Source organism: Vicia villosa, unplaced genomic scaffold (genome assembly GCF_029867415.1).
Source record: "Vicia villosa cultivar HV-30 ecotype Madison, WI unplaced genomic scaffold, Vvil1.0 ctg.001920F_1_1, whole genome shotgun sequence".
NCBI classification, from domain to species: domain Eukaryota; kingdom Viridiplantae; phylum Streptophyta; class Magnoliopsida; order Fabales; family Fabaceae; genus Vicia; species Vicia villosa.
Genome location: NW_026705776.1, coordinates 196845 through 209563, shown reverse-complemented (window position 1 = coordinate 209563; position 12719 = coordinate 196845). Strand labels below are relative to the sequence as shown.

Sequence of the window (12719 nt, the reverse complement as noted above, 5' to 3'; positions counted from 1 at the left end):
ATGATATGCCCTATATATATATATATATATATATATATATATATATATATATATATATATATATATATATATATATATATATATATATATATATATATATATATATCATATATTTTTAACATAATTTCTATGTATATCCGGACAATTATTTCAATTTGATAAATTAAATTAATATTTATATGATAATTATTATTGAAACATTTTTTTCCAATTCGTATATGTTTTTATATACATTTTTTAATAATAATTATTTAATATTTATATTGACTTTGCGCGAATTGTGCTGATACACAGGTCCTTTACTAGTTTTTTAATAAATGAAATAAATTGTCTATCGGTTGTCAAATCAACCAAAAGAAAATGGCAGATGCTTACATTTTTACCTGATTTAATTTCTTTTAAATCGGTTGAAAATTTTAGCGATGAATATGAAAATGAATTATATGAAAATTTTATAAGAAAGAGAGATATGTGCCGATAATATAATATAAAATATTATTATACTATTAATTAATACGGGACGTATATCCTACAAAACCATTTTATTTCTAAAATATTGACATGATATAATTAAATAATAAAATTTTATTGAATGATTGTACAAAACTATTTTACACCAACAATAAACTACTTTTAATCTCAAATTTTAAAATTACCATTGTATTTCATATTCTCGTCGATTACTTATTTAACCATGTGGTATCTTGTTAAAAATATTTTTTATCCTGGTGGTTTTTTGCTTTTTCAACCCCTTAGAAAAAAATATTTGGACCCTTAGTTTACAAGTCTAACTTAATTTTCTTTCACTTATTATTTAGATTTACCATCTCTCTAAATTCTTTCTAACGCTAAACTCTCAAGAATTTTTTTTGTTCCTTCTAAATATTTTCAATTTTATTTTGTTTTTTAGAATTCATTTTTTTAAAGAATGGTATTTCAAAAAAATTTCATCCATATTAACGGCAATTTTAGTATTTAGAACCAAAATATGAATGAAAAATTTTAAAAAGACCATTCATTAAAAAAATATTTTAAAAGACTAAAAACGAAATTTAAAATATTTAAAAAAACCTCTATTATTTAATTATTTATTTTATTAGATTTTGTTCAATTTTTTAATCATTTCAGAATTTTACTATATTTAAGAGTGTTGAGATTTTATTTCTTGATTAATATTTATAAAATACTAACGAAAAGGAGTTATTTAATTTTTTCACTCTTGAATTTTCTAGGAAAAATGAGAAACAATTTATGTATATATATATATATATATATATATATATATATATATATATATATATATATATATATATATATATATATATATATATATATATATATATGTTTGACTATATTATAATGATTAACTTTTTTAATTATGAATATTTGAATTAATGTTAAAGTTATTTTATTTGAATTTAATTTATTAATATTTATCTTTTTAATTAAATAATGTTATTAATAATATTAGTTTTATTTATTTATTTAATTTTTTTTAAAGTATTATATTTTTTCTCCATTATTTAATATTATAAAGTTAAATTTTTATTAAAGATAAGAAAAATTTACCTTTAGTAGTTTTTTAAAGTCTATATCAGTTTGACTTTAATAATAATATTAAATGTGTTCTAAAGGAAAATGTCAGAAAATTGCTTTATATATTGAAAGTGTTATATTTGGTTTTGCATATAAATTGTTCTCTAGGTAGGAGAGAAAAACAAAAACTGAAAAATGGGTTATTCCAAACAATGTTGTTCTCTCTTTTCATTGGTATTATTGTTAGTTGCATGTGTAAATGGAGAAGATCCTTATAGGTTTTACACTTGGAAAGTTACATATGGTGACATTTTTCCACTTGGAGTTAAACAGCAGGTACTTTTATTTTTATTATTCTCCTTATTGATGTTGTTATTTGAATTTCTTATTTTTATGAAATGAATATATAAACTCATTATGGTGTGTGAAATTGCAGGGAATATTGATAAATGGACAGTTTCCAGGGCCACAGATTGATTCAGTGACTAATGATAACTTGATTATCAATGTTTTCAATAACTTGGATGAACCTTTCCTCATCTCTTGGTTAGTTTTTGTTTCTTGTTTATTCCATTGTTAAAAGCATCATTTGCATAATATTTACAACGACTGGGCCGTCTTTAGTTTTTGGAGATTCTGTGTAGTTTAATTAACTACAGTTTGTTTGGCAAAACAAATAGAGGTTATATTTTGTTGTGGTTTAACTGTGACAAATATTTTATGAGATCTATTTTAGTCAGAGTTTAACCATGTAAAATTTTAGGTTATGTGCGATAATCTATCTTGCACGCCCTCCAGTCAGACTCTGTTTGATTTGAAATTGTGTTTGATTTTCTGTTAGGAACGGTGCACTGCAGAGGAGAAATTCATGGCAAGATGGAGTGTATGGTACAAATTGTGCAATCCCTCCAGGAAAAAATTTCACTTATGCTCTTCAAGTAAAAGATCAAATTGGTAGCTATTTCTACTTTCCATCCCTTGGATTACACAAAGCGGCAGGCGGTTACGGCGGTTTCAAAATCGTTAGCCGCCCTTTGATACCGGTGCCTTTTGATCCTCCAGCAGGAGATATCACCATATTAGCAGGAGATTGGTACAAGAGAAGTCATAGAGTTAAGTTTCTTCTTCGAATAATCGTTTGTATAGTCTTGCATTATGCAAGAACGAATAAATCATCAATTAATATGGATTTATATATATTTGCAGGATTTGAAGGCAATTTTAGATAGCGGAAAGGATCTTCCTTTCCCCGACGGACTTATCATCAATGGTGGTAATTCTGCTGTATTCACGGTCGATCAAGGTATACATAAATTTCACTCCATTCGTTTACGTAAACTGACAATCATTTATCTCACCCACTCTTATGTTTCTCCATCAAACCGCCTTATTACACCTCATACAGATGATTACTAGCGTACAGTCAGACACTTGTCTGTCAATACGATTTTGTCAATATTACAAATTTTTATGCGATTATTCTAAATAATTCAAGAAACATATTTGATTGTTTACAGGGAAGACATACAGATTCCGGATATCGAATGTGGGGATTAGCACTTCGATAAATTTTAGAATCCAAAACCATAAGATGAAGCTTGTTGAGGTGGAAGGAACTCACACAGTTCAAAACTATTATGATTCACTTGACATTCATTTGGGACAAACTTACTCTGTATTGGTTACTGCTGATCAACCACCAAAAGATTACTACATTGTTGCCTCATCAAGATTCACCTCACAGGTGTTGACTGCTTCATCCATTCTTCATTACAGTAACTCGCAACAGAAAGTTAGCGGTCCTCTTCCGGCCGGACCGCCCCCTGATATCGACTGGTCCCTCAAACAAGCTCAAACTTTTAGGTATTTATTCGTTTATTATTTCAAAGTTAAATGAAACTTGTTCCACAAGAAAGGACTAAAGTAAGATCGATACTGAAATTTTTAGCGATGTTGTATGCTAACATTAACAAATAATTAATTGATTCAGGACGAATCTTACCGCAAGTGGGCCTAGACCGAATCCACAAGGAACATATCATTACGGACAGATAAAAATAACAAGAACAATCAGACTTAAAAATTCTGCTCCAACTATCCATGGAAAACACAGATACGCTGTAAATAGCGCGTCGTTTGTTCCTACGGATACACCGCTTAAACTAGCCGATTACTTCAATATTAAAGGAGTGTTTTCACTTGGAAGTATCCCAGACAAACCCACCGAGGTCCCCGGTTATCTAACGACTTCAGTCATGGCAGCCGATTTTCGCGGTTTTGTAGAAATTGTGTTTGAAAATACCGAAAATCATTTGCAATCATGGCACGTTGATGGACACAGTTATTTTGTAGTAGGGTAAGTTCAATTTAACCTACTCCTTTTTGGTTTGAAAATTTTATACATTTACACATCATGATCAAAATATTAATTTTTTTTTCGAACATCAGTTTTCTTTTTATTACGATAATATAAATATCATACTAAATTATAATCCTATAAACTTTTCATTTAAAATTTCCCGCTAAAAATTTATATTATTTAAATTTGCAGAATGAATAAAGGACAATGGTCAGAAGCAAGCAGACGGAGCTACAATCTAAACGACGCAGTTCATCGTTGTTCAGTTCAGGTAATTAATTCAAATTTATTTAAAAGATACCGTTCATCGTTGTTACAATATCGATCTAATATTCATCTTTAATTTGCTACACAGGTGTTTCCAAATGCATGGACTGCAGTGTACATGCCATTGGACAATGTAGGAATGTGGAATGTGAGATCTCAGAATTGGGCTAGGCAGTATTTAGGTCAACAATTTTATCTTAGAGTGTATTCTCCTGAAAGATCAACAAGAGATGAGTACCTGATTCCAAGCAATGCACTCAGATGTGGCAAGGCTGTAGGACATTGAAGTTAGATATAAACTTTTTTTCATTTATACCAACTTAATTAGACATGTTTAGTCTAATAAATTATGAAATAAATTGAGTTGTTCATTTTCAGATCAATGTAAATTGAAATCTGATATCAATAAAAATCGAAAATCGAAATTAAAATACATACAAAATTGAATATTAGTGTTTTTTTTTTGATTGAGTGTAAGTGCTAAGAAATGAGAAAGAATTGATTCACTATGCCAGAAAAAGATTTAACAACGTTTTTTTGCCTTTTAACAGCACTTTAAAGTGTTGTAACAAGTAGTCACACAACAATGCTTTTACTAAGCAATGTTAAGCTTTTTCAGTTCTTATTTGTTTAATTGTCACACTACAGTACTTTTATATTAAAAAATGTCGGTATATTTGAAAATATTAACTGTGTTTAGAAAAATATTGTTGATTTTTTAAAAAAAACAAACATATTTTATATTAGAAAATAATGATGCATTTGTTTATAGATCAGGATCAAATGATACTTTGGTGTCAAACTTAATAACATGACATTTTCACTACTAAAAATATTGAGTTTACATGTGGAATTTCCTGCGAAACCAATCTGCAGGTATACCTGCGGAATTTCTTGCAACTTTATTAAATAAATTAAATTCTTCTGAAAATCAGAAATACCTACGGATTTTGCTGCGGAAATTATATTATAAATAAAAAATCAAACTATGTTTCTAAATCTGTGGGTAATTTCGCAGGAAAAGTTTCTGCGAATTTTACTGCAGAATATGTATTATGAAAATCCAAACTGCATTACAAAATCCACAGGTAATTCAGCAGAAAAGTTTCTACAGATTTTGCTGTGGATTTCTTTTTGTATTATGTTTTGATTTTTTTTTAAATTAAAAAATAATGTAAAATATTTTTCTTTTAAAATAATTTTTTTTTTTCAAAAAAGTTTGATAGATTTAAATGTTTTCAAAAAATAATAGTAGTTTTTTTAAATTTGATAAAAGATAGTTTTTTAAATTTAATAAAAGGTAGTTTTTAAATTTAATGTATTTCTTTCAAAAATTCAATTTATATTTTAATAAAAGTATAAAATTTGAAAAATATTGTATGACCAAAATTTAAATGGTGTAAATATTTTAAAAATAAAATTTGACTAAAATGTAGATAGGGGGTACAATTTCACGAAGGAACCAACCACCAAGACACTAAGTTATGTTGATTACTTTCTGAAACTAGTTTTACTACACTTTGGTTATTTGAAAAAAGAAAATCTTCAAATTAAAACGTAAACGTAAAATCTAACCTAATCAGTAATCATTTTCTAAACGCTTATGTTTTTCACCCTATTCATTTATGAAACGCTTCTCACTTCTTTTGCTTCTCATTTCTGCAATTTCGCCGAGCTTCTTCAACCCCATTTTTTGACACCAATCAAACTGTGGTAATATTGTTTCTTTCTCATCCTTTTCATTACTGTAGTTCATCATAAAAGCACTTTAATTAATCGATTACTGAATGTGGTTTTATGTCAAGGATTTCACTGTAGTTCAAAAGAAATTTACTAGGAGCAGGAATCCACTGGCTTGTCCTTTTAAGTTGTTGTTGTTCGTAATCGATTCTTGCATTCAACTGTTTGTGGACACTCCTTTGAGCAACACACCTTTGTGGGAGAGACACCACTTCTCCACCTAAAACCTTAAGGTGATAGGTGAGTGGGTTCTCCCACTTATATATGCTCAAGTCACCACACACATTTCCAATGTGGGACTATTATCCACACTCACACTTTATTCTCAACACTGTTAGCTTGTGTTTTGTTCTGCCATAGCAAAATTGATATGAAGAGAATAATTTATGATTTGATGTTTTCATGCTAATTATGTTGAAAATAATTGGAAAACTGGTTTTTGTAAACAAGGTGTTTGTTGAAATGCCACAATGAGTTTATTTATGTTGATTTTGAATATAACTTGAGAATATCTAATTGGTTGATAGTGTTAGAATTGCATAGAGTAAATCAATTTTTGAGAAAGTTCTCAACTGAATCTATACTCCTAGCAACCTTGCTTATATGAGGGAATGTGATAGTCCCAAACTATTATTTTGAGCTTCTTGAAATCACATTAAATGGATTTTAGGCTTCTCACCATGCAATTTTGCTTATATCCGTATGCATGGATTTATTTAAAATCAATTGCCTTTTTAAAAAAGAGAAGTGATTGCTTGATGTTAGGGAGTCCAATTATGAGGTTGTTCTGTTGGTAAGCATGTGATTGCAGGGGATTTGAATTTGGGGACAATGTTTCATTTGGATTTGAGTATCTTATAGATCTTTTCCTTTAAACTGTATTCTCTTTTAAAGTAACAGAGGGACTTAATTGCTATTTTTTAACTAACACCATTAATCTCATATCAATAACTTAATAGTTCATGTTATAGATAAATAAACAATATTTGTACATAAAATATTTGTCTTGTGCAGTATAAGCACCCCATGATGATAAACAAAATTTGGGTTTATGTGTGTTGTTGTAATTGGTCCATTCCCACCCTAACCGGCAAAGGTTCCTAGAATTTTTTTTTGCTAATCCATTAATCATGTTGAATGACAAAGATTATTAGATAGGAAGAGTTAATGATGCATGCTTATTAGTGTAGCGGTGAAATTTGTGAGACTAAAACCATTGAATTGACTTAACTCATGTTTTAAACAGAGTTGCCATCGCGCATTATTGTTTCTAAAGAAAATGGAAGAAAGAGAATAAAACCCACAAAAAATTTTAAAATCAAAACTAATAAACTTATTAGAGATTTGGGTACGGGGGGTTGGTTACGCAAGGGAAAGGTTTTAAGCACCCCTCACATCTATGGTCTCCATAGGAACCTCTTTGAAAATATTATTATTGTTGTTGTTGTTGTTATAAAATGTCTATTTGTGTTTTTGTTTAAATAGAGTGGGAGGATGAGAAAAGAAAGTTTTAAAAGTGAGCTCGAAAAGACATTGCGTCTCAGGCCTACATACCCCTTAAGTGCAGTAGGGAAATCAGAGCTTTTGTAGCTCCTCTTAAAAGGAAAAATAAAAGAGCCAAGTGGCCAAAATCTTTTTGGGTGTCGAGCTTTAACAATACTCAACGATTTTTTAAAAATGTTATGCTTTAACATTACTTAACAAGTTTTAATAAAAGGAGCCGAGCTTTAACAATACAAGGAAAAAGTTTAAAAGAGGTTTGGTTGAGTTTTAAATAAAAAACAAAGGGTTGATTTTGAAAAGGTTTAGCTTTAACAATACAAAACCATTTTCAAAACAAGTGGGGTGCAAAGCTTTAGCAATACTAAGCATAAAGATAAAAGAGATTGGAAGAGAGATTGAGTACCTTGACAATTTTAGTCAATACCATTCTCATTCCTTTGGATATTTCAACAACAACTTAAGCAATCAATCATGAATTCCTCAAGTGTGTGTGATAACATGTGTCACAAAAGTAAACAAGTGAGTATAACAAAGAGATCAATGTAAACTCAAATGCTAATAAGTAAAAAGGATGTTTGTACCTTTGAATCATTTCATGGATGGATAAATATCTCATGCATATGGTTAGTAAACAAAGTATGATAATACCATAAATAAAGTACAAGTGTACAAGCATAAAAATCAACAAGTATATGTACAAAGACAAAGAAAGAGATCAAAGCAACAAGTTATATCAACATGGAGATGCTAAAGATCAAAGGTTCAAATTAGGGTTTTGAAGATTAGGGTTTTAGAACCATAGCTAAACCTAATTGATTCTAAAAATGATTAAAGTACCATACCCTAAAGGAGAGTAGGTCTAAGGGTATATGGTATCATTAAATAGACTTCAACCTAGCCCTACATAAATTCACACAAAAATATACAAGAGTTTACTTGGTGAAAATAGTAAAAAGAAATGATTTTTTTAAAGCTTTTAAAACATAAAAAGACTTCTTTTTGTTTTAATTTTTAAATGACCAAATAATAAATATTTTTGGATTTTTAAATCATATTCATAAAATATACAAGATAAATAAAGAGTGTGCAAAAAATTACATTAAAATTTTTTTTTTGCTACTTTTAATGATTTATAAAAGTTAAATAAAAATGCAAATAAAACAAGTGGTAAAAAAATATAGGTTTTGTTCCCTATAAGAATTGAACCCATGCCCTTAACGTTACAAGCCAAAAGCATAGCCACGCGCTTATGGTGATCATAAGGCCCATTCACAACATAAAATAGTAAAACAAGTCATAAGTGGTTTAAAAGAAAAATAAAACCCAAAAGTGCAAAAGGGGGGGGGGGGGATCGAACCCACTCCCTTGTACATGAGGGTCTTAAACACACACACGCTTGTCAGTTGAGCCAATCAATTTAGTCAGTTATGAAATGGCAATTAACAAAGGTAAAATAAACAAAGTTTTAAAAATCAAGTTTCCCACTTCATCTTCAACCACATGATCACCATATTTTTAGAAATTCAACATCATCAAAACTCAACCATTTTCAAAAATACAAACATGAAAATTGTTCATTTTTTCAATACGAATTCAACCATGTATCATTCACTCATTAATTTTAACCGTGGCTCTGTAATTTTCCAGTAAACGTGAAGAACCCTAGAATTTCAAATTCAAATTAAATGGTTAACATGAACAATCAATCTCTAATACCTTAGGGCTTTCATTCAGCACATTAAAACAAACAAACTAGTATCAAGAAATGCAACAATTGGTGCTTAAACCATAGAGTTCAAAGTTGCGTTTTATACCTCTGAAAATGGAGACCGAACCCTGGATTAATGGAGGTCTGAAAGTGTTGTAATGATCCTGTTAGCTTCATTGAACTCCTAAGAAGCTATTGCAATGCTTTGTTTGGATTAGAAGCACCTAGATTACTCTTTAGACCTCGACCTGCAATGATGAACAAGTGGGATATGGAGGTTTAGAAAGTGTTTGGATGGTTAATTTGCCAAGAGTTGGAAAGAGAAGAGAGATTCGAAGTTATGGACTTCAAAGCTCAAAAATGGAGAAATTTTGCCAACTCTGATTTGAGAGAGTTTCATAGAGGCTTGAGGGGAATTTCTGGTGTGTTTTGAAGCTTATAAATGGTCTCTATTTATAGAGAAAATTTAGGGGTTGAGTCTGATCACATGGAGCCTTAAGGTTCCATAACTTATTTTTGAAGCAATGTTGCAAGACATGGTTCTAATGCATGGTACAAGCATGCTTGAAGTGGTTTGATACTTTAAACATGTTGTGTCTATGCTTTAGGTTGAGTGTTTGCAGAAGAAATAAGTTGGGAGCTCAAGGAGAGTGGACTTTGTGATTAAAGTTGGCTTTTTCAAAATGGAAGTCTTGCCTTTAGTCTTGAAATGGAATGAATTTTTGGACAATGCTTGAAACACTTGGGTAATGGCTCAAAAGCAAGTGAAATCAACTTATTATGGTGTCTTCAACAAGTTATAGGGCCTATAATGCTTTGATTCTTGCAGATTTGGATAAGCTTGAAACTTTGTTCTTCATTTCCATGGCTTGAATTCAAGTGTTATGGCGCTCTATTCACAAATTCATATCTCATGGCTCAAGTGTTGAAATTTCATACTAATGATCTCTTTGGAAAGCCTTTTCTACATACTTCAATCAACTTGTTGGAATTTTCCCCAAACTCATTTTGGATCTTGGTGAAAATTGACCACAAAGTTGGAAGAAATCTGGGTTAACACACTTGGAAAATTTTTAAGTCTTTTGTTAGAAACTTCATGATTCCATAACTCTCAAATGATTCATTTTTTGGGAAAAAGTTATATGTGACAAAGTTGTTCGCTGCATCCAGATCTACAACTTTCATGTTGGAAGATTTTTCAGTTGCATACTTGAAATTGGAAGCTACTTGCCCATGAAGTTATGACTAAAACACTTGAAAATACTTAAAAAATTTATTAGTCTTTGAATTTTCCAACTTTTAATTTTGTTGACTTTTTGATTCTTGATTGATTTTCTTGATTTTTCTTGATCAAATTACTTTAATAATCATATGTTAATAATCAAAGGTTGACTTGGACAGTTGACTTTTCCAAACAAACTACAATCTTGTGGATTCCAATTGAATCAAGCTCTCCTCTTCAAATAAATGGTGTGAGTGGATTATAATGTTGGATTGAAGATCCTTGAATCATAGTTTGAGCCATGGAGCCATGTCCTGATTAAAAGTCAACTCCCAAGATGAATTAGGTCAAAAACCCTAATTTATGCACCAGATGAAATTGGGAGTTGTTGATCTTGTATTGAACCATTCTTGGACTTGGATTTTTATGGGGGATAATCATTTGAGAATATTAGAATGCTTGAGATACTTTGGGGATCTCAAAACCCTAATCTTGCATGAGCCTCTTGGTCAACCACCTACCTTGGGAAACAAGTAACAAGCAAAACACAATCCTCTTTGTTTTGTATATTTTTGTTAGTAAATGAAATATGAATAATAATGATGATGATAATGATGATGATGATGATGATCATACTATACATAAAATGATGTGGGATCTCAGGGTCAAATATTGGGGTACAACAATTAGGAAGAAATGAAGCAGTAAAGATTGACTTAATGATGTTACAGGAATTAAAAGAAAGAAAAAGGTTAGCATAATTAAGTTAAGGGAATATCATGTTAATAATAGGTATGATACACCATTAATAAATTAATGATAATAGGAAGAAGTGAACTACCATAGTAGTGGGTGGTCTTAGAGCAGTAAGAAATTAAAGGAAATAATTGAAGCTAAAATCACCCCTAACATTAATTCATACCATGGAAGCAATTGAGACCAAACATTCAAAAGTTATCTATCATATTTTCATTTTTAATGTTGTGTTTTATTTGGGTAACTATTTTATAAGATATTCATTTGTTGAGCCCTATTTTATAATAGAGATTCTTAGTAAAAGAAAAGAGATATATGCATTAGGATATATGTATGATTGCGTATTGGGACTGCTACTGCATGCATTTTTATTAAGGTAATTGCTGCATGCTCATTTCAAATTGTTTCTCTGTTTTGGTTGCATTGTTTCTCTGTTTTTAAATCCTTTTTTCAAACTGCATGTTCATTTCAAAACAATTGTTTTGGTTGTCCTCAAATTAAAACAATGGAGCCTTCAGAGTTTAGAGCACTTCAACACTACTAAGGATAACATTGACTATCTCTAGTTTATGACAAGGTAAAATGGCTCCTTAATCCTTACCATTACCATGATATCAACATGTTTTCTTGTTAATAAATATGCTGGTGTTGTATTTTCCTTAGTATAAAAGTGGATCAAGATGTGTTACCGTTGAAGAAAACTATAAGTCCGGTTCTCAAAGAAGCGTCTCTCAGTCATCTTTTGCATGCATTTGTCAATGGTGAATATATATAGGTAATGTTCTCTCTGATCATAATATTTTCATAACAATATTTGTCAATGGTTAACATATAAGGTGCTTCTAATTATGCATTTGATTAATCTCTCAAATTTGCACAATTTTTTATAGGATCTGGAAATGGAAACAACATAGCAAATAATTTTAACTTCAAAAAAAGCAATATCCTTGAAGCCAGGAGATAATTACATACTAATCTTGGGTGCAACTGTTGGATTCCTTGTAATGATATCAAAACTTATACTTAACAATTTCATTAGTCAGTCTATTTTCTCAAGCAGCATATTCATAAATATGTTTCTTTCCAATCAATTTATGAGAGTGGATCTTACTTGGAGCACATGCTTGTCGGGTTCCGCGTGGTGCGGGTGCATGGCCTTAGAAGTGGTACTCGTGAACTGACATACAATGGATGGTGACATAAGGTAAGACTAAAACATTGTTATCAATCGTGGATCACAAAAAAAAAAAAGAAGGTGGTTTATTTAAATTCCACTGTACAACAATGCTATAGTATAGCCGTTAACAATATTTTGTATTGAATAGTGTATTACGAAACAATAGTGATTTGTTCAAATTTTGCTATGATGAAACACTATAGTTGCTATTTAACAACACTAGCATGATATCACATATATAGTAATTACCAAGTGAATGGTTTTAAGATATGTATTTAACTGATGACTATGCTGCAGGTAAGTTTAGATGGTGAAAAGCTCAACATTTTCATAGAGCAAGATTCCCATAAGTTTGAATGGGCCAAAGTTAACAAAGGACCAGAGCCTGCTCTAACATGGTACAAGGTACTTCTGTTTCTTATAACATTTACACAACAAAAATGGCATGTGG

The 12719-nt window shown here is 30.2% G+C and overlaps 1 protein-coding gene across 1 annotated transcript; it reads left to right on the top strand.

The window, feature by feature from the left end:
* Positions 1–1709: 1709 nt before the first annotated feature.
* On the top strand, positions 1710–4609 carry LOC131637130 (L-ascorbate oxidase homolog). Its single transcript, XM_058907719.1, has 8 exons — positions 1710–1872; positions 1973–2082; positions 2378–2648; positions 2743–2839; positions 3054–3399; positions 3527–3892; positions 4088–4166; positions 4251–4609. Exons 1-8 carry the CDS (start codon positions 1732–1734, stop codon positions 4446–4448), a joined length of 1608 nt encoding a protein of 535 aa, XP_058763702.1. The 5' UTR covers positions 1710–1731; the 3' UTR covers positions 4449–4609.
* Positions 4610–12719: the final 8110 nt, after the last annotated feature.

What these genes read in the sequence shown, in the direction of transcription:
- LOC131637130 (XM_058907719.1), top strand. Translation starts at nt 1,732, where the DNA reads ATGGGTTATTCCAAACAATGTTGTTCTCTCTTTTCATTGGTATTATTG. An exon ending in GGTACAAGAGAAGTCATAGA is followed by an intron (nt 2,649 to 2,742) that starts GTTAAGTTTCTT and finishes ATATATTTGCAG; the next exon opens with GATTTGAAGGCAATTTTAGA. An exon ending in TTCATCGTTGTTCAGTTCAG is followed by an intron (nt 4,167 to 4,250) that starts GTAATTAATTCA and finishes TTTGCTACACAG; the next exon opens with GTGTTTCCAAATGCATGGAC.